Source organism: Sciurus vulgaris (assembly GCF_902686455.1).
Source record: "Sciurus vulgaris genome assembly, chromosome: 6".
NCBI classification, from domain to species: domain Eukaryota; kingdom Metazoa; phylum Chordata; class Mammalia; order Rodentia; family Sciuridae; genus Sciurus; species Sciurus vulgaris.
Window position 1 is genome coordinate 8,094,471 of NC_136466.1, and position 15,208 is coordinate 8,109,678.

At 53.0% G+C, this 15,208-nt stretch overlaps 1 protein-coding gene across 2 annotated transcripts; it reads left to right on the forward strand.

Annotated features, from left to right (window-relative positions):
- Positions 1–4,734: 4,734 nt before the first annotated feature.
- Positions 4,735–14,278, forward strand: BOD1 (biorientation of chromosomes in cell division 1). 2 transcript variants are annotated; one of them, XM_079145435.1, is made up of 4 exons: positions 4,735–5,145; positions 8,369–8,493; positions 12,622–12,863; positions 13,680–14,278. In XM_079145435.1, the coding sequence occupies exons 1-3, from the start codon at positions 4,921–4,923 to the stop codon at positions 12,815–12,817; spliced, it is 546 nt and encodes a 181-aa protein (XP_079001561.1). In that variant the 5' UTR covers positions 4,735–4,920; the 3' UTR covers positions 12,818–12,863; positions 13,680–14,278. The 2 variants fall into 2 exon arrangements, with proteins under 2 accessions (XP_079001561.1, XP_079001562.1); XM_079145436.1 differs by having other exon boundaries at positions 4,736–5,145; positions 12,622–12,818.
- Positions 14,279–15,208: the final 930 nt, after the last annotated feature.

Genomic DNA, 15,208 nt, shown 5'->3' on the forward strand with positions numbered 1-15,208 from the left:
GGCTGGTGCAGAGGTGGCCAAAACAGTAGAGACAGGCATCTCCAGAACTTTTGGATGCTGATGGTCAAGAAATGAACAGCAGTCCAGTCTAAGAATTAGAATAGTAATTGGCATGATTGGCATGATCCTTGAATAAATACGTGGAGACAAGAAGAAAAAGAAGCCCACCATAAAGGATAGAGACCAACAGCTAGTCTATACCAAGTGGGTGTTGTATCCAGGCACTCCCCTGGGGTCAGGCTCAGGGCTCTGAGATGCACGTGATAAGGACCAGGACCGTACATAAGGGGGGAGGGCTCCCAGCCTGTCTCCTGGTCCAGTTTATCACATTACAAAGAGACCACTCAATCCTACCAGACCCCTCTGAACATGCATTGTATTCTGACATTTGGTCCCAGGCAATATCAAAAGTCTTAAATGGGGGCTGGGGATGTAGCTCAGTTGGTAGAGTGCTTGCCTCGCAAGCACAAAGCCCTGGGTTCAATCCCCAGCACCACAGGGAAAAAAAAAAAAAAAAGTCTTAAATGGCCATATCGTATGCTTAGAAGAGCAAGGGTCCCATTTGCTCCCTCCTTTTCCCCTTCCTCTAGCTACATTTACAGCAAGCCCATGTGTCCTTCGCGCTATTCTGGGGCTAGAGAGGGCCTGTGGAGGCAGTGGACATCCCACCCTCAGTGAGCTTTGAGGCTGGCAGGGGACATGGAGGCTAATCAGTTATTCCTCATCCAGTCTGACTCAGGACAGCAACATGTCACCACACATTTGCCAAGGACCAGGAATTGTGCTGGCAGGATTGCCTGGACTACACCTCCTTCTCGCCTGCATCCTGGGACTCGGGGGCTCCCAGACACACGGCACCACAAAGAGATGGAGCCCAGCAATCCAGTGCTGCTGAGGCAAAAGCCCATGCTTCGCTCTGCTTGGCAAACCCCAGAGCGCCTTTCCTTTCCAGTTTCTGCCAGGGGTTTGGGGACGTTCTGCCTTTTCAGTCTTTTACAGAAAACACTCGAACACCTAACATGTGTAATTTGTCAGGCTCCAGCAGCTTGTTACAGGCAACTTTTAACTTTCAGAATCAACAACAACTTGGTGCCGAATGAGTACCAGAAGATGAGGTCACAGTGAAAACGACAGTCTACGGGGTTCTGGGCTATTAATATGGCAATGGCTCCCCCTGCTGACCAACCACGCTGTGTGCTGCATGCCTCTTGACTGGAGAGCACAATTTGAATGTAGCCAAGCCTCCTAAAGCAAGGCTTGGATTAGTAATCGGCTTCCCTTAGTCTTGCTCACCTTCCTCCTCATTCCCACCCCACCCCATTTATATCAATTCTAGAGGCAAGGTCATGAGTGCAGCATCTTCTCATGGTTCAGAGTTCAGCAGACACAAGGGCCCCAGGACAGTGAGATTGCCACAGTGTGAACCATCTGCTGTCAGTCTCTAGAATCACTTAACCAGTAAAGTTGCAACAGATTAATCCATCATCCCCTCCTGTACTTAACACTCCTTTTGTTGAAGAGGGACTACAAATGACTCCACCCACACTCTGAGGCTGCTCCATGGTTACAGGAAACAGGAATTTATGTGCTCACTTGGGGCTAGGTATTGTGCTGAGTGCTGGAGACACAGCAGGGAACATGTTGTGGTTCCAGTTCTAAAGTGTACACTCCAAAAGGGAAACAGGCCAATTAGCCTAAAAGTTATTCACTGCCAATTACAGTAATTGCTGCAAGAATGAGAATCTAAGTCTCTATCAGGGACAAGATCAGGTTTGGTCTAGGAGTCAGAAAAGGTTTCCTGATGATAGAGAATAAGATGTGGTGTGCCAAGAAATGGACATGAGGCTGGTCAGAAGGAGCATGAACCCAAGGTCAAGGGAGCCCAAACTGGCTTCTCCTGGGCTCCAGGAGAATGAATAATCAGTGCTGTTAGGAATAGACATTAGGTAATCCCGATACCCCCGTTCACCGGTGACGAGTTCTGCTCCTTCTAATGTTGAAGATTGAACACTAGAGAAGCAGCCAAGGCAAGCAGATTAAGCAGGTTTTATTTAAAGGTAATAATACAGACTTCTCCCGGGAGGGAGAAGGGGGCCATGGCTCAAGTTCTAAAGTCCCAAGAAGTGAGCGCACCCTACATCTTTTAAATTCTCTTTTGTTCTCCAGTTCTCCCCCCTTATCTCTCCTTCCTGCCTCCATGACTAGGCCTGGTTTTGCATTAAGTGAAAAGCCATGGGCAGGGGGAGGGCCAAGGTGATTCAGGCAGGTAAGGGCCCAGGGGGCATTAATTAGCAGTTCCTTGCTTGCAGTCCTTGATAAAGGCGGGTAAATTTGGTGATCAATGGGCTCCGGAGATCCTTGACATTCCATTCTTCCAGGGGCAGTCTCCAACTTCCAGAGGCAGATGGCTTCATGGCTTCATTTCCTCGAATTGACCCGATTCCCTATTTCTACACTGACTACCTGTCCTTAATTCTGGCTTCAATCCAAAGGATGGTGGACTACTAAGAGAGAATGTTTGTCATTAATTTAAACATTGAGGATGATGTGTTAAAGGAGCAGTATAATCCAACACCGGGATATTCATTGTGAGGCTGCTTTGAACTCTTGAGTACTAAATGTTGGAGAGGAGAGCCCTGGATCTCGGTCTGTTCTGCATCTTCCCAGGAGCCCAGGAGACTGCAGAATTAATTACATTTCCAGCCCCTCTGTTGCTCTTGTAACAACAGTACACATAATTTACCGGTTGGGGGCAAGAATTGAGCTAAAATGAAGCCAGAATTGGGGACAGGCAGTTAGTAGAAATAGGGGATTGGGTCAAATCGAGGAAATGAAGCCATGAAGCCATCTGCCTCTGGAAGTTGGAGACTGCCCCTGGGAGAATGGAATGTCAGGGATCTCCAGAGCCCATTGATCACCAAATTTACCTGCCTTTATCAAGGACTGCAAGCAAGGAGCTGCTAATTAATGCCTCCTGGGCCCTTGCCTGCCTGAATCACCTTGGCCCTCCCCCTGCCCATCGCTTCTCACTTTATGCAAAACCAGGCCTAGTCACGTAGGCAGGAAGGAGAGATAAGGGGAGAGAGAACTGGAGAACAGAAGAGACCTTAACCTATAAAAGATGTAGGTGGGCTCACTTCTTTGGACTTTAGGACATCAGCCATGGCCCCCTTCTCCCTCCCGGGAGAAGTCTGTATTATTACTTTTAAATAAAACGTGCTTACTACGCTTGCCTTGGCTGCTTCTCTAGTGTTCAAACTTCAACGTTAGAGGGAGCAGAACTCGTCACCGGTAAACGGCGGTATCAATAATGGACAAAAGAATGAAAGGCAGAGGATAGTGGTTTCCAAGAGTGAATTGTGGCACGACGTTTGGCCTGTTGTATAATACTACCGATACTGCCAGTGATGAGAATCAATATCAATCAGGGTCAGGCTCCATTTCCCCAGCTGTGCAGATGGAACACCCGAGAAACACCGAGGCAAGGCAGAAAGCAAGTGTCATTTAAAGGATGGAAACAGACTTCTCCTGGAGAAAGAAGGGGACCCGCCCCTTTTATGTATTTTAGAATTTCTTTGTTCTAATGGTCTCTCCTCCCCAATCCTGCCCACTCGACCCATGACCAAAGTGACTCCTGACCAAAAGTGGGCCAAGGGTGGGAACAAAGCTGCCCAGTGGTCCAGGCAGGAAGAGAGCAGCCTCCGAGGCATTCATTAACAGCCCTTTGTTGGGAGGAACAATTCCCTCAAAGCAGGTCACCTTGACAACAGGTTGCAGGAGGGGGGGTGGGCTCTGGGTGCATTAGCATTTCAATACCCCAGAGGCCCTTGACCTTGGCTAAGAGTCAGAGGGATGTGTCCTGAAGACATTAACATTCCATCGCCTTTGAATCAGCGGCCATCTTCCCAACCCAGCTGCCCTCTTCCAGACCTGACCCAGTCACCTATCTACATTAACTGCCTAACCTTTGTTCTTACTTCCCTACCTAGCTCTGGGGATGTAGTATATCTTTGGTTAAACATGCAGGATCTAAATTCAGGAAACCTGGGTTCAAATCTCTTCACCTCTAGGTAAATGATGAGTGTAAGGAACGCTCTTGAACCTGTATTTCTGCATCTGTAAAAGAACAAACCGTAGTACCTGCTTTCAGATAGTCGCGAAGAAGTGTGCGAAAAGTACATAGCTTCGTGTCTGGTACAATTCGGTTACTCAATGTTTGTTATCAGCAGTGTTGACAATATTTAATATTTCGAATAAAAAATGGGATACTTAAGGGAGACTTTTATTCTACTCTTCAGACTTTTCTGTTATTTTTCTGTTTTATAAAATGAGTATGATTGCTATTAAAATCTGAAGGGGGACACACAATTTTTTGAATCGAAACACTATCACTAGTCCACTATTTCTCAAACGATATTGTTCACCGATGACGCTGGAGTGAAGGTCAAAAGCACAGATTCTTGGGCGCCAGGAATACTGAATGAATCATCAATTAGCCCAGCAGATGATTCTTATAATCAGCACAGCCAGCAGGTGTGGCGCAGTGGGCGGGCCGAGCCTACAACTCCCATGCTGCCCCGCGAGTGCCCCGAGCGGGCCCGAGACCTGCCGGGAGTTGTAGTTTCAATAGGCCAGACCTCCGCCTTATAAGAAAGCCGGGGATGACTGCGGGGAACCAGCCGTCCCACAATGCAACAGTCACCGGTGACGCCATCAGCGGCGCGCCAGGGGCAGAGAGGGCGGTTTCTGCCGCCGCCGCCGCCGCCGCCGCCGCCTCCGCCTCCGCCTCCAGACCTGCCGCCGCCTCCGCCACCGCCGCCGTCGCCACCGCCGCTGCCTCCGTGGGGCTCTCCGCCTCCCGCGCACAACGCACGTCCCCGGTCCCAGAGCAGAAGCCGCACCCGGGCGCGGAGCGCAGGAATGGCGGACGGCGGCGGCGCGGGCGCGGGGGGCGGCGGCGGCGCGGGCCCGGCCTCGGCAGGGGCGGCGGCGGCGGCGGGCGCGGGCGGGAGTGGCGGCCCCAGCAACCCCGCCTCGCTGCCGCCCGGCGACCCGCAGCTCATCGCGCTCATCGTGGAGCAGCTCAAGAGCCGCGGCCTGTTTGACAGCTTCCGCCGGGACTGCCTGGCGGACGTGGACACCAAGGTGAGAGCGGCGGCCGTCCTGCCACGCCGGCGCGGCGCCCAGTCGCCTCCAGAGCCTCACCGGCCGCGCCCGGGACCCTCTGCGCCCTCGGTAGCGCGCTCTCGGCTGGCCCCGGGTAGTGGACGCGAAGGCGCTGGTGGAGCGCGCGGCGGCCGCGTGTCACGTTCGCGCCTGCCGGTCCTCCCGCCCGGTGACCGGCTGGGAACAACTGTACGAGCAGCATCCGTGTCTTCTACCCCATCCTCGGCCAAAAAGGGTTTAAGGTGGTAAGGTCACCAGCCAGCCGCCCCGTAAAGTGCAGTTTCAATTAGGTGCCGAGGTTGTTTGGGTTTAACCAAGTGGTGCGTGTTCAGCGTCGGACTTGTAGTGGTTGCTGGAATGTTCATCTCCTCTGCAAAACTTCTCCAGCACGCCAAGGTGGTAAGGCTAGGCGGCTGTGACCGACCGGGCTGCTCGGGGTTGGTCGCTCTTCTGAGAGTGCCCTAGAAATCTCTTGTCTACCTCATTGTGAGGTTAAAGTGGCCCTACAGATAAGGGAAGACCTAGTCCGGTCACCGAGTATTCATGCTCATTATGTGAATACAAGAATAAGTTACTACCCCAGCATCAAACCTTCTACCTGTGAATCGTCTAGCTTATATGCGGTAAAGGCGTATACTGTCACACTCCTACAGGATGAGGAACCCAAGGACAAGTGCTGTCTTTGTTGCAAAGTACATAATCTTCTTTATTAGAAAGACATTGACAGAGCTTTCCACCTTCGCCAAGACTGGATGTTCTAAATATCCTATTACAAGTCCCTACTCATGTCCTAAAAGTATATATGTTGGGGCGGTGGCAACTCATGCCTGATTCCCAGCCACTGCAGAGGCTGAGGCAGGAGGGTTGCAAGTTCAAGGCCAGCTTCAGCAATGTAGTGAGGTTCTAAACTTTAAGACCTTCTCAAAACAAAATGGTCTGGGGATGTAGCTCAGTGGTAAAGTGCCCCAGGGTTCAGTGCCTAGTACCAAAACAAAAATACATGTGATTTTTAAATAAAAACATCAAAGGAGTATTGAGAAGGGTGTTGGGAGGGCCACGGGAGCCTTCCCCACTTATCTCCTTAGCTGCTGTTGTGCAAGTTACCAGATTGTTTTCGTTCTTGAAGATAACATGCTTTCAAGTGGATTTGATCTGAGATGTGTTGCTGTAGTCACATGATTTGCAAAGTGTGATCCTTAGGTTAGGAACAGCAGCATCATTGGGAACTTGTTAGAAGGACAGATTCTTGAGCCACCAGACTGCTGATGTGTTTAGAGGAAGGTGAACAAATGATGTCTATAATGTGCTTTGCAGTGCTTCCAAAATGTGAATAAATAGAAAGGCCAACAGGTGGGTAGAGCGGGGATACGCAGTACCACAGAATGTCAGCAGGCACTGCGGGTGTTTCGAATTCTGGAACTGAATGGATTAGTCTATATCATCAGGATTTGATGCCCACGGTCCTTGGTCCTTTTACTGGCTTTTCAGTGAACAGTTTCTGTCATCTCAAATCGGGTGAGCTATTTGGAGTGGTAGAGGGTGTAATTCCCAGATGAGAGATTCATAGTTAGAAGTTGACAAATCTGATTGTAACTCCTTCCAGCAAGGGGTGTCTGTTGTCTCAAGGAAAGATTGAATGACCACACTGCCAGAAGGATGGGGTTGCATTCGAACCGGGGGCTCCCCAGCACTGCGACTTTGTTCTTTGTCTGCCCTACTCTCCCTGCAGAGTGGGGTCCTCCCTTCGTTATTAGGATCCCTTGATCAAACACAGCTGCGTCTGGAAGGAGACTGAGTGGATCTGAGGATGGGAGAGTGTGTGCCTGCGTGGTCTCAGGGTGCCGGGAGCACCGGCCCCTGTGCTGCCTCGCGAAGAGAAAGGCTCCCAGGAGAAAGGACGGCCTGGTCCTCCTCACCGCCTCCCTGCCTTCTGCTTCCCAGGCTTAGTGACATCTTTGTGTGTCTGCTCTCGGCCTTTTGGAAGAGTCCCCTCGTGGAGTTGGAGCCCACTGGTTCCTTGGGCAGTGTCATTTCCCCAATGGCAAAATTGCCAGTCTCTGTATAACAAACAATCTCGGGATTCTTACAAGTGCGTATTCTCAGTTGTTAGGGCTGCGGGTCAACCAGTTCAGCTGATCCATTAGGCTTCGGCTGGGTGGTGTGGCTGCAGGTTACCTGGGCTCGGGTCCAGGCTGTGGGTTGGGATCAGGCCTGCTGATCCCACGGAGGCCATGGCCGTAGGGCCAGCTGCGGTACCCACCGCGTGCCTTCCTAACAGGTCATCAGCCTTCCTAACAGGTCATCAGCACCGGAGCCAGCCCGGGCTGCACAGCCACAGCTAAGGCCTCTGGTCGCCAGCAGTCCCCTGGTGGAGCTCACATTGCTAAGCTGACATTCTTGCTTGGGGGAGAGAGGAGCAAGGAGCGAGGAGCGGGTTCTGGCAGCCACCCACGCTGCCCGCCGCCCCAGGCAGCAGTGCACAACCCCAGAAGGTGTGAGGCTCGGCACGCATTCCAGCGTCCAGGAGCGCACTTGGTTTAGTTCCCATGGTAGCTGGTCTAGAAGGTGTGACCAGTAGGTGCCCCTCCAGCTCTTTCTTGAGACCAGCAAGTGACCTCCCCACAGGCTTCCTCAGACTTTGACTTTGGTCAGCAGGAGGTTGCTGGGGCCTTTTGTTTTTATGCAGGGGACTTTCCAGAGTCTGGTCCTGGGACAGCCCATGGGTGGTGGGGCAGGAGCAGTTGTACAGGTGGAGTGACAGGTAGAGAGGCCGGCGGTGGGTATGCTGAGCCGGGCAGCTGGAGGAGGAGGAGCCTGGACCCCAGCACCCTTGGTTGGGAAGCACCTAGTTCCAGCCTTGGCTTCGCCACATTCTAGCCATGTGGGCAGGCTTACTGTCACTCAGCCTCAAAGTCTGACCTCTGCGGTGGGGCAGGAGTGTGCTCATGGGGCCTGTCACTAAGTTCCTTGAAAAGTAAGTGGGATCACATAAGCATAGCATCTGACACTGTGCCTGCTCGCCCTGAGGCGGGCACTCGAAATGGCCATTGATTCACAACACCCTGCCATGTGGCTGTCACCACAGTCGCATGGAAGGGTGTTTAGACTTGAAAATACATATTTTTATGAAGAGTGGTGTCCGAATGGCTGAGTTCCAGAGCTTGTGTGTAACATCTAACATTGTCTCTCTTTAATACTTTAGCCAGCCTACCAAAACCTGAGGCAAAAAGTGGATAATTTTGTGTCAACACATCTAGACAAGCAGGAATGGAATCCTACGATGAACAAGAACCAGTTACGGAACGGGCTGAGGCAGAGCGTGGTTCAGTAAGTAAGCCCGGCTTGGGGCTCTCGGGGCAGGAATCACAGGTGTGAGAACTGGGCACATGGCGTGGGGCCTGCTGAGTCGAGTGGGTGGCACTGTTCACATGCAGCCATCTGTGCCTTCGGGAAGCCGCGGTGAAGTGGCAGAGCCCACTGACATTCTGGGGCTTACCCAGGCGGGGTAGGCGCCTGGGTGCATCTTGCCCACGGTGAGGCTTTTCCCGCTGTTGAAGTTTAAGGCATGTTTGAATGTGAGTTTACCAAGATGCCAGAGTTTGGTTCATGGGCACTTGATCTTTGTCCCCACAAAGCAAAGGGACACCTGTGAGTTCTGGGAGTCCACCCAGGCCACTGGGTAAGTGTGTGACTGCTTTCAGAAAGTCGCCCTGCACAATGGCAAGCTGAGCTGTCCCTGGTGGGGCTCTCGGGAGCTCATGCAGGCTGTCTGCAGCCTCACTGCTGGAGGGGTTGTGGAATCCGGTGGCCCAGCTCAGCTTTTCCTGATCCACTCAGACTCTTTGCTTTTAACGCCAGTGCTAATTTTCAGGCTCCTTGGTCCACTGAACTTTGCATCTCTAACCTTGGGAACCTGTCTCTGAAATAGACAGTGAGCCAGAAGAGGGCAGCATTGAAGGCGCCTGGCACCAGTCTCCGCGAGCATCCAGCAACTAGCAGTTACAGGGATGGCGGGCACCCTGGGGTTGCAGGGCCAGGAATGCAAGGGAAGGGGCCACGTGAACGTGGAGCCGAGCGGCTCTTGTGATGGACGGTTCAGCGCCCTCGTTGTGGGGGTGCTTACGTGAAGGAGTTCTTAGGATAAAGTTGTACTGCCGTTTTGTCCCCAAAGGCTCCTGGAAGCTTGGTCCCCAGCATGGTGTGGAGGGGGTGGATCCTTCAAAGGAGGACCTACTAGAAAGTAGTGAGGTCGTGGGGCTCTGCTCTCACCCAGGTCTCATGGGACTGGGCCTTTCCCCTGAGGGAAGCTGTTAGGAAGTGAGGTCGGCTTCCTTTCTCAGCAGGTCTCTCTGCTCAGCTACTTCATCCTTGAGCATGGTGCCCTTGCTGTTGAACTTCCCAGCCACCAGAGTCATTAGCCAGGCAAACTGTTACACATTACCCGCATCTGCTGTCCTTATGGCAACACAGAGCAGACCCAGACACCCCGTGTGGTGTCAGACACAGGCAGGCACACAAAGGGACGCAGAGTGACTCGAGTCTAAGGAACTCCACCTGCACCAATGCTGTTTTCCTGGTTTTGATGTGATGTCGTTAGGCAAGGTGCAAACTTCAGGGGTGACGGTGTGGGCCTCCCTGTACATTTCTTTACAACTTCCTATGAATCTACGGTGATTTCAAAATTAAGACATGTAAAAATAGAAAAGATTTTTAATACCAAGCTAGCCCTTTCAGTATGGCTCGCCTCTGCTAAAATGTCTTCTTAATAAGGTTGGTGCCAGCTCCTGGTGTCCCGGAAGCGGCACGGCCTCAGCAGCTGCCTGGCCCTCCTTCTGGAGTCGCTGCCCAGCGCCTTGCCTAGGGAGCAGACCATGGTACTGGGGTTTTCCAGAAGGATGGGGACAGTAGCTGCTCCTCGTCCAGCAACCGTTATCGCCTGCTGGCACTGACGCTTAGATGTGTTGTCTCTGTAAACCACCAGTATTTAGAGTTGATGTGACACCAGCTGAACTGTTTACCCAGCCTCCTCAAGGGTTGGCCAGCACGAGAAAAGAGTAAGTCCAAGCACGGAACGAGCCAAGCATTTGGAAAGCTGCCGAACCCTGCGGAGGCTGTCGGTTGCTGTTAATTTCCATAATGAGCATTGGTGCCGTTCTCAAGGTGAGCGTGTGGCACCTGGTTTTGCACACCACGCGAGCGGCCGGGGCGAGCACGCCCAGCGCCCTCCACTGCCACCACCCGGGCACCCCTGCCTCCTTGCAGGACTTCACCAGGCTCCTGGCTTCTCTGGTCATCATTTCCTTGGGTGTTTCTACATAGTCTTACCACCTGAGTCCATATTTTTCCCCCCTTGCTTTTTAAATTTGATTTAGAATGTATTTAATACGGAAAACATGAATTTGACTTTAAACTGGGACATTTCTCCATGATTCTTGCTGATATTTTGAATTTGACGCAAACTATAGTTGACTTTTGAAACAGACTTGCTGTTTGTCTCTCGAGTGCTGTTGCCAGATGGAACTTGCAGGCCCTCGGCGCCTGGGCTGGCCGGCCTCAGCTGGGGCCTGGGCCCTGCAGCCCGTACGCGTTCAGGAGGTCGGGCTCCACCGGGAGCAGATGAGTGCTGACGGGCTTTTAATTGCAGTGTATGTTTTCATTTCATCTATTTTAAGCTAACGGGTTTCACATTTCTTCCAAACACGTTTAAAATCTCCAGGAAAACAAGCTACCCTCTCTTGAAACGCTTTCCTGACCAGGTGTCTTGCTCAGGTGGGCTCCTTTAACAAAGTAGCACGAACTTTAGGACTTAGCAGAAATTCGACTGCGATTCCGAGAGGGTGCAGCGTGGCTGGGCTCTGGAGGCTGTCCTTTGGGCTGCAGGCTGCCCGCTGCTCAGTATGTCTGCTCGTGCAGACAGTGGGCTGGCCGGCTTTCTGGGGTCCCCTTTACGAGAGCGCAGAGCCCATTCGTGAGGGCTCCTCATGATCTAATCACCATCCAGAGACCCCCCAACTCTGAAAACTTACACTGGGGATTAGGTTTCAACATGCCAATCTTTAGGGACAGACATTTGGTCCATAATAGGCTGTCATAACAAGAGGGACCCCTGTGAATCTGTCTCAGAGTGGTTTGGTGACATTGGAAAGGTGTTGGCTAGCGACAGGAGAGGTGGCTTCACCTCAGCTGACCCTGGCCTGGCACTGCTGCACTGCTTCATGGGGCTGGTCTACATGGTCTGCCTGAAAGTGTGCCCTCCAGGGGCACCGTGGTCACGCACGGGCTCCTATCAGTAAGTGCAGGTCACTGTGGGGTCTGGGAAGCCCTGGATGCTGAGCAGCCCTGGCTTGTCTCCATATGCCCCTCCGCTCTTCCCTCTGTACCCTGGTCGCTGCGGGGGTCTGTTTCTACCCACAGGAAAGCTCGAGTGGGCTGAGCCTCTCAAGTCTAAAGGAAAATACGTCGAAGCCGCCCGCCTGCCTCTGGGGCACGTGCCTGGGCGAAGCCCCCGGCTGCTTTGAACTCCTCAGTGCAGTTCTGAGACAAGTGTCCTGTCACCCTCGTCTTCCTCACTGCCCTGCCCCAGCCTCGGCCTGAGTACCGACCATGGCGAGCTCTGCCCTGGCACTGCTGAACTCCAGAAAGGGCCATGGGAGTTTAGGGCTACTTGCCTCCCCATTGCCTGGACGGTCACAGCCCAGCTGAAGGCCGTGGGCGGTGGCTGGCGTTGTAGACACTGCGGTCCCCACTGGTTAGCGTGGCATGGCTTTGAGGTAGGGATGTCCCTGCAGAGGCTGCCTCTGCTTTGGCTGTTAAGAGAGCAAGTTGGTGGGCTGGGGAGATGGCTCAGTGGGTAGAGCGCTTGCCTTGCAGCATGAGGCCCTGGGTTCTGTCCCCAGCACCCAAAGAAAAAAAAAAGCAGGTTTGGAGGAAGTGGAGTCCCAGGCTGGCTGGCTCTGACGGTTCAGGGCAGGTCTTCTTTTCTTTCCTCTGTCTTGTGGGGCTGGGGATTGAGCCCACGGCCTCACGCGTGCCTCCTAAGTGCTCTGCCACCCAGTCCCATCCCAGCTCTTGAGACGGGTCTCACTAGATCGCCCAGGATGGCCTTGTGCGTGGATCCTCCCTCCTCGGCCTCCTAGCTGGGATCACGGTGTGTGCCAGCACGCCTGGCCCCACACGTGTCATCCCGTCCATCCTCCGTGTGGTCGCTTGCTCTCCGTCTTTCTTAGTCTGGTCAGTCCTGCTTGGCCCCTGTGCGGGGAGGTGGTGCTGGGCCCACAGGTGGTGGAGCTGTGGTGGTGACTGGCCCCTGGAAAGTGGACATAGCGGCCCAGCCCCAAGGCGGGTGGCTGGCCTGTGGGAGAAGTCTCTGGAAGGGCTCCAGGTGGACTCTTGGGGCTTGCTGGGCTTCAAGGTGACTCAAAGGAACTAAGTAACAGTCTGTTTTGTCTCCACAAGGTCGGGGATGCTGGAAGCAGGAGTAGACAGGATTATTTCTCAGGTGGTGGATCCAAAACTCAACCACATCTTCAGGCCACAGATCGAACGAGCGATTCATGAGTTCTTGGCGGCCCAGAAAAAAGAAGCTGTGCTGGCACCCCCTCCCGAGCCAGAGAGCCAGGACCCGCCAGCGCCGTCCCAGGACACTTCCTAAGGTCCGTGCGCCGTCCAGCCCAGCAGCCGGCGGCCCTGGCTTGTAGGTGTGTGAACGGAGAGAAAGGGGCAGTCCACAGTCTGGGTCAGGCCCACCATGTTCAGAAGGGGCCCCCTCCTGGAGGAGGCATCTTTCCCTGAGAGCAACTGGCTGCCTCTTCCTGTGTTGGCGAGTGTGTGGTTTTCTGTGCCACCAGAGCTGAGCACTTCAGCTGAGGGTAGACACTTGCTTAGAAACTGGCAGGGACGGTCAGTGCGCGGGGAGATTGACAAGAGTCTTCTGAAGTGGCTTAGACGCGCCTTTCTGGGGTGAGTCCACTGAGTCTGCAGCTCACCTGCAGGGAGCCACGCGTTCTCAGGACACCCTGATGGGCCTGCGGATTTCCGCGCACCCAGCAGGGCTTTCAGCTCCCCGCTGCAGTTACGTGGAAGTCTTATGCCGCGACACCCTTTTGTATTAAGTCTGGAATTAAACTTAATTTTAAAAATCCACTGTCGGTGAGCAAATGGATGTTTTTGCAGGTTTGGAGGGACCTTAGTAAATATGAGTGGTAGATTTTTTTTTGCCTGGTCATTGTTAGAGACCCCTAGGGTGTGGCTTCCCCTTGTTCTGCTGTTGGTGTTCTCTTGTTAGGATTCTTGCAGATGTCTGTTGTTCCAAATAAATCAGGTAAGCGGGCACACTGACTGGGCTGGGCCAGCGGGACTCCCTCAGGGTGACTCTGCCTCATAGAGAAGACCTCAGGTTCCTCATGGAGTGTAAAGCATTCGTTTTAAGTCTTTCTAGTTCAATTGTAAATTCCTTCAGGAACGTAGTCTCTTATCAAAGGGTAGCATTTTGATATGATTTTTTTTCCTTCTAGAATATTCCTGGCACCTTTTGAAAACTCCATTTAATTAATGATGAAGAAATGGATCCCTGTTCCGTGCAAGCATGACTTCATCCGGCCGAGGGCCACTGAACTCAAAAGATTTCCATCTTGACTGTGGGGCAGTGTCCAGATAGAGAAGGAACAAGTTTGGTGGTGGGAACGCTGCATGTGCCCCTGCTTTGGGCTGCCACTGCACCTGCTTGTTCGGGGGCACGACATCCGGTACACACTACAGAGTATGCGCACTACAGCCACTGGAGTGGCTCTCAGACAACTTTATACTTGAACATGGAGGCTGCACATGGATTTGAGGGTTTGTGCTCTGGGATAAACAAGCTACAGTGAAAGAACATAACCAGTCCCGAAGGTGACTCAGAGACTAAGGACAACGGAGCTTAGTGGGGAGTAGGTGGTGGACAGTGCTCATCGGTGTCTTTCTCAGAGTTAGACTAGAATGTACAGCCCTGAGCATCAGTAGCCTTAAGTCGGTTGTGACGGTCTTGTCCGTGACTCTTCTAGTCGGGTTCCTCCTCTGGTCAGAGGTGACGGAAGGCGGAGGCCTGAGTGATCGAGAATGCTGGGACATCAGGCACAAGGAGAGAAGTCTGCGGGTTCCCTGTCTTCCAAGGGCTAGTGAGCCTTGGATATGTTTGTTCTTTTCTCGTGTTTGTGTTTTTTAGAAAAGTGAATTATCAGTAAATGGCGTTAAGTTTTGTAATAAAATTATTTGGTACTCTTGCTCTGGAGTCTAGCTGAGTGTCAGACACCAGCCAGGTCTGAAGGGCCGCCTCTGCACAACCAAGACTTCAGGCAGTGAAGGCTTGGTGGCTGCAGCTTGGAGCAGCCCTGGCTGTGAGGCTGGCAGGTGCAGCAGGTTGGGCAGTGGTATCCTCCTGGACCGTTGCTGACTGGTCATGACCCGAGGGCAGTACAGTGTGGCAGGGACTCTCAGGCCTGCATATGCAGAAGTGTCACCTGGGGATCGTGGGAACATGCATGTTCTATTTCAGAAATTCTGGGCTGGAACCCAAGAATCTGCTTCTCGCAGCCTCCCAGGTGACAGTGACACTGCAGGGTCTGGGGACACACTTTGTGTAGCAAACCTTGGCTGGAATCGGATTTCTTCAAATGAAGAGCCCTTGGTTCTTAGTTGAATCTGTTAGTAGAGATTGCCAATTTCATGTGCACGTGTGCGCATGCACGCGCTGGGGATCAGACCCAGGGCCTTGAGCTGGCCAAGTGGACACTCCACCCCTGAGCCGCACCCCAGCCTGATGGGCACATTGTGAGCCAAGTCAGCCGTTCCATGTCACAGTCGCCTTTACCGATCGTCGCACTGTCACCTTTACCGCAAGCACCCCTAATTCAGGACTGCTGGCCGGTGCAGCCGGGTGTCTCACGGCGTTTTCCCTCCTTTCTGAGCAAGCAGCCGCTCCGCAGCGTAGTGGCCATATTTGGAGCACAGTCTGTTCCCTGCTCCCAGTGGGTGCTGTCCCTTTTCCCACTGAAACGAGTCACCG

Bases quoted from the DNA above. Each gene is read 5' to 3' on its own strand.
- BOD1 (XM_079145435.1), top strand. From the start codon at position 4,921: ATGGCGGACGGCGGCGGCGCGGGCGCGGGGGGCGGCGGCGGCGCGGGC. The intron at 5,146-8,368 runs GTGAGAGCGGCG...TTAATACTTTAG, and splicing joins TGGCGGACGTGGACACCAAG to CCAGCCTACCAAAACCTGAG. The intron at 8,494-12,621 runs GTAAGTAAGCCC...TGTCTCCACAAG, and splicing joins CTGAGGCAGAGCGTGGTTCA to GTCGGGGATGCTGGAAGCAG.